General features: G+C 32.4%; 1 protein-coding gene and 1 long non-coding RNA gene across 2 annotated transcripts; both read left to right on the forward strand.

The window, feature by feature from the left end:
- Nucleotides 1–285: 285 nt before the first annotated feature.
- Nucleotides 286–2242, forward strand: LOC126735602 (pyruvate kinase-like). Its single transcript, XM_050439647.1, has one exon. It carries the CDS (start codon nt 425–427, stop codon nt 2057–2059), a length of 1635 nt encoding a protein of 544 aa, XP_050295604.1. The 5' UTR covers nt 286–424; the 3' UTR covers nt 2060–2242.
- Nucleotides 2243–10147: 7905 nt separating this feature from the next.
- LOC126734816 (uncharacterized) lies at nt 10148–10554 on the forward strand. The gene is made up of 3 exons (XR_007660183.1): nt 10148–10260; nt 10313–10405; nt 10470–10554. It is a non-coding gene; the product is annotated as an uncharacterized LOC126734816 (long non-coding RNA).
- The last annotated feature ends 319 nt before the right edge of the window (nt 10555–10873 follow it).

Here is a 10873-nt window from a genome sequence, read left to right on the forward strand (position 1 = left end):
ACCACAATGCCCGCCCCTGTGCACCTCCGTTTTTTCGTGTAAATTAAAAAAATTGATGGTTATAACGTTAATTGACTAACATGCACAAAAAATATAATACAATTTGGTTGCGTGTTATTCAGTTAGGGATACAAAACTTATTTTTAGTCTAAACCAAATTGCAGATATGTTTATGGAGATTTTTTTCTTATTACCAAAGAACACACCATTACATTCTTGCCTTATGTTTAATAAACACCCTGTTTATTTCCTAACATTTCCTATTGACAAGTAAATTTGTTTGTCAAATATATTTTAACTCAAAATTGTCAAAGAGTACCTGGTAAATTATGCACAAATTTTTATTAGTATCATAAATTCATATGTGTTTCTTCTAAGCCATTAATTTTTTGTTCTAAATTTTACGTCACTACTAGAAAACATCATGGCTACGTACCAGCCTGACTGTCCAAAGCTACCATGGATGATAGACTTTTTTACTTCGGAATATGCAGAAGTCTTAAATACTCAACTAGATGCAGCCTACGATAGTACTAATTTGGGCCACCTTAGTAAGCTAAGTATGAAATCTAAAGCCCCAGTATATAGGCAAACGCAAATTATGTGTACCATTCCCTGTAATGCAACTTGTTTTCTTCTCGAGGAACTAATGGCTTTGGGAATGTCCGTTGCAAGAATTGTAGCGCCCGGTAATAAAAAGGAAAAAATTCATGAAATGATTATAAAGACTAGATCCGTAGTAGACAAGTACAGTCGAAAAATTGGTAGAATATATCCATTAGCATTTTCAATTGATATTAAAGGTCCAGAAATTCGCACTGGTCAGTTAGAACATAATAAAGAGTCAATATTTCTTCCTAAGGGAAAAATGACCACTTTGACAACTGATGAAGCATATGAAGAGTTTGTAAATGAAGATATGATTTTTGTTGACTACCAAAAGCTTTCTGAAGTGATACAGCCAGGGGACAAATTATTATTCGAACAAGGAACCCTGCATTTATCAGCCATAGAGGTAGCCGAAAGTGTTGTTAGGTGCATTGTGGAGAAAGCGGGAAATCTTTTAAGCCGTTCAGCTCTTATTATACCAAATACTCCCATAGAGCTACCTTCAATTTCTGATGATGATAAAGAAATATTAAATTTGGCACTTAACTACAATATTGAATATCTTATGGTCTCTGGAGTTTACAACAAGGAAAATATTTTAGAAGTCAGAAAATTACTTGGAAATGAAGGTAACAAACTTCAAATAATTTCCAAAATAGAAAACTCTAGCTCCGTTGAAAATATTGATGAAATAATTGATTATTCTGATGCAATTTTTATCGACTGTGAAAGGCTTGTTATCGATATTCCCAAGGAAAAAGTATTTTTAGTTCAAAAAGCTTTATTAGCAAAATGCAACTTACGAGGGGTTCCGGTGATATGTTCTACAAATATACAAAATTGCTGTAGTCTATCCAAATCGGAACTTTGTGATATTGCTAATTGTATAATCGATGGAGCAGATACTTTAATGATCAATCAGGCAGTATGTACCAAGGCTATCATGAGTGCCGTGTCTTTGGTATGTAAAGAAGCAGAGCCTGCAGTGTATCAGCGGCAAGTATTCAATGAACTTATTTATAATATTCCCACTCCGAACGAGTCTATCTACTCCCTTTGTATTTCCACTGTAGAAGCATCTCTTAAAACTAGTGCAGCCGCTATAATATGCCTAACTACCTCCGGAAGAACTGCCAAGATTTTGTCACGATTTAGACCAAGATGTCCAATCATAGTTATAATAAGATACCCACGTGTTGCTAGGATTCTTCGATTATATAAGGGCGTAGACCCTATTATTTATTTAAAATCGTTCGATGGAAATTTCGAGAAGGACGTGGAAGAACGTATACAACTTGGAATTACTTATGGAAAACATATGGGCTATATAAAAATGGGTGATGTACTGATAACAGTATCGGGTTCCAGACCAGATGCAGGATTGCCTAATTGTATGAAAATTATTTATGCATCCGATTACGATACGCTACTAAATAAAGTTAAATACTAAAAAAGTACTTATAGAAATATTAATTTAAAAAAATTGTAGCAATAACAATTTTATATACTAAATTTCAGCAAAAGAAATTTTTTTGGAAAAGGTCCGTATTTTTTATTAAATAAAGAAAATATTTTCTCTGTTTCAACAACCTTATATTGTAAAAGACAGAATTAAATATCTAAATGAACTAGAGATCGCTTGAATTTATATTTATTTATATTTGGTTTGTTTAACAAAAAGCAAATAATTTTTTCGCTGATCAAATTGATGAATGAACTTGCGGGATGTGTATCCAAAGAAGAAGAATCTTAAGTCTCTTGATGGACTTGTCTTGCAAAGTCATAAGAGGTCAATAGCCTTGGAAAAGTCAATGAGACACTGAGGTCTCAGAAATTTTATGTCGCAGGGCGAACTGTAAATATTGCCTTATTGTCCAGATATCTAAACTAGCTTGCGGTGCCTGAGGGTACTCCCAGTAACGTGGTTTACAGATTCTTTCTATTGCCAATATCAATGACACTTTAAGTTGTCCGTAATACTTAGGATGTCTGTCAGTTTTCAGTATAGAAACTTATCACTAGCCGAATTTCGTGTCTCTTTAGCGACGTTAATTGACATATTGGCTTCTGTAAATTCAGATGTAGCAAATTAATTCCCGTGGCTCCCACCTGTTATACCAACAGCGATGTTTTGCTGTTAATGTATGAAGTATTTAAACTGTCTAGATTTATCCGCTAGAACCAGTGCTGACGTAATTTGGCCCACGTTATCAACCGCAGATCTATAAGATTGCTAATAAGTAGAGGATCATTTCTTTCGCCAAAACTTTAAAACTTTTCTTCAGTTGACTTCTGCTACAAAGCTGTTTCCTTAATTAAATGTCTGTTAGAATATATGAAGTAAATTGGTATACCTCTAGAAATAAACTCAGTGCACACATTTTGATTCTTTAAAGTTTATTCCAAAGCAGTAATGATATTTACTTATTCTTGCAGAAGGTAATCTTCCTCCTGAGCATTTTTCTTTGGGTTTTGTATTTGGTTCTTGAAAATTAGTTGAGCATGAAAAGATGTTTATGATCCGATAATCAAGTTTTCGCTACATTTTTTTCAGTGAAAGTATAGTTTTGATTTTCTCTTCTCAACAGTTTTATTTATGACTAATTCTTTTTGAGGTTCATCTGATTCTCAATTTAAGATATATCATTAAATAGTTCTTGCTTCTCTTAAATAGCAATTCAACATCACATGACATTAACTATTGACTAAACTTTGAAGACTGTAATCTACCTAAGTTGGTGAATCACATTTTGGTTGTACGGACGTTAGAATCGCATTGACATTGCGCAGGACAGGAGCCTCATTCTCATAACTTATATATGACCACATCAAAATACACATACACCAAAACAATTTTAGTGAAGTCAAAACTTGTAATAGTATAATAAAAAGTTGTAATTTAAATAAGACTAAATTTCTGTGCAGGATGAAGTGTGAATGCAAATGCTACGAAATTATTTCACTTTTTAATTTTAACAAAAAAACTGAAATTTTATTTACATCATTTTAAATAAAATATCAAATTTAGCAAATTTTTTAGATACGTATAAAGATCGTAGAAAAAGTGTAGTATTCTACTTGCAGCTATTATGATTATTCACTCGTATGATACTTACCTAACGGCCACGTCGCAAACTTCATCCCCGTGCGTAATACCTATTATTACATGGTCATTAAATATACTATTTTTAATAATCTTATTTCTATTTAGTATTTAATTTCTATTTAGTGTACAAACACTTGTGTAATTTTAAAGTACATTTTATTTAATTGAAATATAGCAATTCAAAGAAATAATTATTAATTAAAATATATTATTTAAAAAAAATAAAAAAATACATAGGGTCATGAGGTACGATATAGGGTGTTTCTGAATTTTTACGAATAGTTTTACAAAAAATGTTATAATTTTGATTATAAACTTAATTGATACCAAACAAAAAAAGGGAGACGCGGTCGCATGTGTGTCTGTGTGGATCGACCGTCACATTTCATCGAATTTCACGGCTGGCTAGACCTTTTGTTGTACTGCCCGATCGAATATAGGGGTGTCGCTGTCAAATACACACACATTGCACACATGTTGCCAAAAGAATATTGCAAATAAGACTGGATTATTAGAGCAAATAACTTACTTTGATATGGGCATTTCTGACGAAAATAAATTCATTAAAATACGCTATAAATCAGTTTATCAAGTTGATGCTGTATCTCCTTAAAAAAATACATTTATTTTTTGTGTGTTTTTTAAATGGGGGTTAAAAATTCACAAAAGGGCAAACTTTTAGAAGTATTTTCTTGATGGGACATATTTAGCTTATTTTAATGGCTTTTTGTCAGCGTCGTTGTTACTTTGACATGCATTTTTTATTAAAAATACCATGGAGAAAGTATTTGTCCGACGATCTTGACCAAAAAAATAATCGAAGCATATCAATCGAAGATATATAAGTGAATCAGCTAAAAGTTTTTCCTAGACATATCTGCCAAAAGCAATATATTTTCCAGAAAAATACGTAGCTCATTACAGGGTATAAAAAAGGACCGACAAGAAAAGCCACAAAAAAAAATGAAAATCGCACAAGGTGCTCCGCATAAATCTTAATATAAAATCCTACAATTGTGAGTCTTTTGATATGGTTCTTGATGGAAAAAAAGTTTAATTTAGTGATAAGTGAGTGAGTATACCTATGGAGGCCATCTAAAAGTCATACTTCAAAACATGAATTATTGTCACTGGATATGAAAAGGTATGCCATTTAAATGAATAAAATGTCTTCTCTTCACTCTGGAGCCATCTAACGGTTTTGTTTTAAACATAATTTAAGGTATTTGTAGCCAATTAGGTAAATTGTTCAAACGTTTATGAATTTAAAACAAAATTAACAGTCGTACCAAAAGTATAGTCTATAATATATGCCGAATTTAGGATTCGGCACGAGAACAGACGTTTATTGCTCGAGCTGTCAGGAAAGGAAGAAATCCTAAAAAAATGACAAACCTCTCACTTGTATAATTATGTTACAGAATTTTTTACAAGTATAGATAATGTCTGACCTATCTTTAACTCTAGATAAATGCTCAAGTACTACGGTACTTTTTGTACTGTAAATACATACTTAATCATTCCTAGTATGTGAGAGCGATTCTGAAGACCTTGAGATAAGGAAGAGAAGAAGAAAAGGAAATTGTTTACTTTCTTTACTAAAAAGAAATTTAACGAAATGCTACGACATATACGGGTCGATACGAACTTGAAAATCTTTTTTGGGATATTGGACTAAAGTTTGCAAATAGAACAGATCGATTGTATGGATTGACACTACCGCACGACATTAATTCATTGCCCTGTATTGGTTAATTTGCAATATCAAAAATCTTGTTAGTGCTGTCAATGAGATAAAAATCTTCGAAATAAGGTCACATTTCAATATCTTGTACGGAAGTATATCTAAGTAATAGCTGATGGAATATTAGGTGTACATCACAGTTACGGTATAGGACCACTGCATTTTATAAAAGGCATGATGCCGATTTACTGAATACTTTCAGAGCGACGTAGAGGATCCAATAAAACTCCCAGAAACTTAATAGAAAAATCCTTTGATATGTCAGCTGGTCTCAGAGTAAAAATAACTTTGTTGGTCTTGTCTGCGTTGAGATGCAATCGGTTCATGTTAAACCATTCCTGAATTCCCCCCTGCAATACTCTCAATTTCTTCTCTACGGTCTCAAGAATATCTTCGGCATATGCCACTGTTGTGTCATTAGCAAAAATGGTGAATTTACCAGATGATTTAGTTAATGGTAGGTCATTTATATAGATCAAAAAAAAAATAGGCCCCAAAACAGATTCTTGGGGAACACCTATGGTAATCCCACTTTTTGCTGATGACATCCCACCAACACTTACCATCTGATCTCTATTGGCCAGATAGGAAGAGAGAAGTTTAACACTGTTGGGACTGAGTCCATGTTTATTAAGTTTTTACAGTAATATGTTATGGGTAACACAATCGAATGCCTTGCTCAGATCGCAGAATAAGACACTGCCATATTGCAAGTTATTAAAAGCATTTAACAAGTAATCAACTAAGTCTAAAATGGCCATAGTCGTACTTTTACCCTTCCTGAAACCAAACTGGCTGGATATGAAAAGATTGTTACCCTCAAAAAATTTCATAAGTTGAGCAGCAATACATTTTTCAAAGAATTTTGAGATTATGGGCAGCAAGGGGATAGGGCGGTAGTTCTCAGGCCTATCAGGATCACCCTTTTTAAGAATAGGTATTACCTTGGCTAATCCGAGCACACCTGGAAAAGTGTTCTCCCTGAAGCATCTGTTTATTAGTTTTGTTACTGTAGCTATGATAATGTTTTTAACAGACTTAATTAATTTGACATCTGGTCCATAGATGCCTTGACTAGTCTTATTTTTTAAGCCATCAATAATCTCTCTTACTTCTATGAATGATACAGGAGAGAAAGAGAACACATTCCGGCATACCCAGAACAGAGAGACTTTGGATTGGGTCACCCTGCAACAGTGGAATGTCTCTAACAGTATTATGGGCAATACGTGAAAAGAAATTATTGAAATCATCAGCCGTTAAAGTACTTTCATGAGATTTTTTCATTTTTGACGTACCTACACTACTATTAACAACTTGCCATACGGCCTTAGTTGGATTAGAAGCTGATGAAATGAGTTTATCATTGGCTTTTATTTATGCCTCCTGTATAGCAGCTCTATAAACTTCTTGAAAGTCCTTAAACTCCCCCTCAAAATTTCTGTTTTTGTACTGTCGAGACACTCCACTCAGCAACTGTAGATGATCCAGCATGGCTTTTAGGTTATTGTCAAACCAAGTTATTGTATTTCTCTGATCGGTCCTCACCCTATATGTTTTCAGGGGAAAAGATTGAGTATATGCTTTTTCTAGAGAAGATAGAAATATTTTGAAACAGTCATTGACAGCTATACTTTCCTCTGTCATAAAATTCCAATTATATGAGAAAACCAGTTCAAAGAAAGACAACATATCCCCTTGGGTCTCTTGAGAATGAAAACCAAGCCTGATAAGTTTCTGAGCAAAAGTCCATCCTACGAAATGCTTTGGCGAAGTACTGTAAATTACGTCTAGTTGACATTTATTATTTATAGCCTCATATGCAGTCTGAAGAAATGATGTTAAATTAGTTATTGTTGATCTGGAATTAAAGAAACCATGCTGGATTGGTAAAATTAAATCTTTTACTTGGTGAAAGAGCCTAGCATATAGGAAAATCTGAAAGACTTTAGAAAAGTTCGATAGTATGGAAATTGGACGATAATTTTCCACCACCTTTTTTTTCTCCCGATTTAAAGATGGAGCAAATTTTGGCAAACCTCTATTTTTTTAGGAAAGGTGTTTGTATAAAGACATAAGTTAAAGATAGTACAGAAGGGCTTCGCAAATGCAGTTCTTAATCTTTAAGTAAATTTAAAAAAATAATTAAAATCTATTAGAGATGTATAGTGTATCATATTGTTGCCTACCTTATATATAAATTTCTTCATATTAAATATTCCCTATATTTTTTTAATTCTTCAAATATTAGAAAAACTAGATCCAACTAAGTAAAGAAGTATATTTTCCTTTATTATCTTTATAGTTTCTGAAATTTTATAATTTTTTTTACCTTAGTTACGAACTTAACGCAGCTAAAGGTTGTATTCTATTGCATTTCAAAAGGTTAAAATAACATAGTTTGGGTGTTAGCACTAAGTGTTGTAAATTGAAGCAAACACACTAAAATTGCGTTTTAACGTTAAGTAATTTGTTCATAGTTCACACGTTTTAACATATTATCTGGCACCCCTGGGGGAAGGTCTTAAACATCTTAAAATTATATTTACAAAATAAACAAGTCATAACACAAAGAAGATACAAAATATCCCGTGGAGATAGGCGTATAATATTTGAAAACATTTTAGACATGCCCTAATTCTCAACAAACATAATTTTAAAGTAAACGGCTTTATTAGCCTTGATGAGACTCATAAAATGCGAACAATAATAAGTTAGGTCTTGCTCGTGGCTTCTGTGAATCTCCCTCATAAAACCGATACGGTGTATTAGACTTTATTCATGGAAGAAACTTTCTTTTGCCTACCTAGCATTTCTAGCCTGGTGTAAGTGTTAATATAATTTTTGATAATTTCTTTTTCATTCATAGCATTATATTTACATGAATTTTTTAACTTGTGAATGATATAAAGTGTATTTATCGTTGGATCTCATTTCTGTTTAGAGGTATTGTTGAATTAAATAAAAGGTTTTTTTTTCATTGTCATATGTATCTGACCACCCTAACTTTCATATACTTTTATAAAAGGTAAAAACTACAGCATCACAAATACATTTAATAAAATTACAAAGGTTACATGTTTCGCTCGACTAGAGCATCATAACATACACAAAACCATAACATACACAAAACACCTGACATATATCTAACTTTCATATTATTAAAAGACAGATATAGCCAACTTAGACACTCATTTACTTAAAATACCTGAATTTAAATCTCTTTTAACAATTTTTTTTCAAACGTGTTTTATTCAATTTTAGTCAATATTCTTGTATTCATCTATATTACTCTATATTTATAGTTTGAGAAGACACACTACTATTTGATTATTAATAAAATTTTAAAAAATTCATAATTTTTGTTTTAAAAGCAACTATACAGCCTATCTTGACATTTTTAATGAATATTTGCAAACATCTTGGCTCGACATTAATTTTTCTAAAGTGACTGTGTTGATTTAGGTGGCGTTTTAATAATAACAGATATAGGGCTACCCAACAGGAAGAAATCAAAAGGCGTTAGAACCGGGGAACTCCTCTTGTTTTAGTCACTTAACAAGATGATTCCAACTAATGCCCAAAAAACTGGTACTCTATTCTGAAAATAAAATAAATTTTTTTAAAAGTCTCTTGGATTTTGCTCTCTTATTCATGAATTATGAGGCTCGATAAGGATAGTAATTAGAGTGATGTTATCAAAAATATTCTGTACTTAGTGGCTATAATATTGGAGGCAATAAAAACGGATATTTACTGATATGTCATAAATAAAAGTACATTTATCTCTATAAAAATATCATTAACCACTTGAGGTTTTGCAGAAATTCCCTCTGTCATAATACAGCAAACCTGAATTCTTGCATTCGGGTTATTGTCACTGAGTTTTTAAAAAACGGGAGTTGTGCAAAACTATGTCGAAAATAACTTAAGTTTAAAAACAACAAAAATGCGCAAAAACCCATATTAAATAAAAAAATATAATATCTACCTATATCCGAAATAAACGGAGCCTCCTAAAATACAAAAATGTTTAAATGGTTTGTCTCCATGCACCAAATTGGTAATTCATCAAATATTTGAATTTTTTATTCATAGTTTTTTCATGGTCAGTTTATGCGATTCCTATAAGGTATTTATCATATAAAATCAGCCTACATATATCATTCAAGAAAACTGAAACTGCTTTATATCAAGTGATAGAAAAGAAATCGATAAAATCGAAAGAGATTGAATAGGGAAAGTAGATAAGAATTATTTGATTGGCAGTTTTTCTTGAATAATGAAATTTTGATCAAATCTAAGTCTAGAATGTCCTTGATATATTACTAAAGACGTTTTCTTAAATATTACGTAGATCCTAGATTTCCTAACACTTGGTATCAATGAGTGATCCTAGGCATCGGTATTCAAATGATATTTTCACCTAGACAACAGCATGACATCCTGTTCCGTCTTAATTTTGATTTAATAATTTTGGTTATTATTAATAATTTTAATTCTTAATAATAGATATGAATTATTGGGTCATTCTATTTCATTTATCGCTATCGCAGTGTTATTCCGTTGGTTCCGCAAGAGTTTAGCGAGTCATTGTGAATGCGGCTTTATTTTTGACAGTATGGTGTCATTGGCACTTCCTCGACTGCGTGACAGGACTTTTACTTTTCTTCTGGTTGCCGGTGGTTGAGCGATTTTTGGAAATTTTGGGAGTTCAACGCAGTTCGACAGGTCTTTATTTTATTGGTTTTACTTGTGTACCGTTATAGCCCTGTGTATTTGTCTGGCAAATACATCAGAGGTAAGTATCCCTTTTAGTTAGTATTTTTTTTAATTGTGTTACTGTGCCTCAGAGAAAATGTCAGAAGCCCTGCTAAGGTTCTTTTAGTGCTGCTGCAGTCAAACACCGGCGCAGACCTTATAGAAAAAAACTCTGTAACCAATAGGTAAAGACTTTGTTTTATTACAATTTCTTTCGATGGAAACTTGCTAAAACAGTCTTTCTCATAGGGTTTTTTGTTCCTATAACCTCTTGTTTTAAAACGATTTAACACTTGTAAGCTACTGTATGACCTTGAAGCAAATGGCGAAATGGTACTGTAATAGAATCAGTTTTTTTTTGTTTTTAATATAAGTTGAAACATTTAAGTATCTTGTTTGACTCAACCCATCTCAATGACCATTTAGGGAACTTTGGCTCATTCTGCCCTGAGCCAGTGACGCTCTTGACCCACCCTATCCTCCTTTTGGGCTGATGCCCAAATTTCTCACTACTGGGCAACTTACTTACCAATAAACATGGTCTGACAACATATTATAATGAATTAATAAAGAAATAAAAAAATATATTGAATTTTTTATGTAGTGTAAAGTTTGTTTATGGCTTTTAAAGGCCTGATGATGCTCTAGCTAGA

Source organism: Anthonomus grandis, chromosome 4, assembly GCF_022605725.1.
Source record: "Anthonomus grandis grandis chromosome 4, icAntGran1.3, whole genome shotgun sequence".
Taxonomy (NCBI): domain Eukaryota; kingdom Metazoa; phylum Arthropoda; class Insecta; order Coleoptera; family Curculionidae; genus Anthonomus; species Anthonomus grandis.

Coding starts and splice junctions, on each gene's coding strand:
- LOC126735602 (XM_050439647.1), top strand. CDS start 425: ATGGCTACGTACCAGCCTGACTGTCCAAAGCTACCATGGATGATAGAC.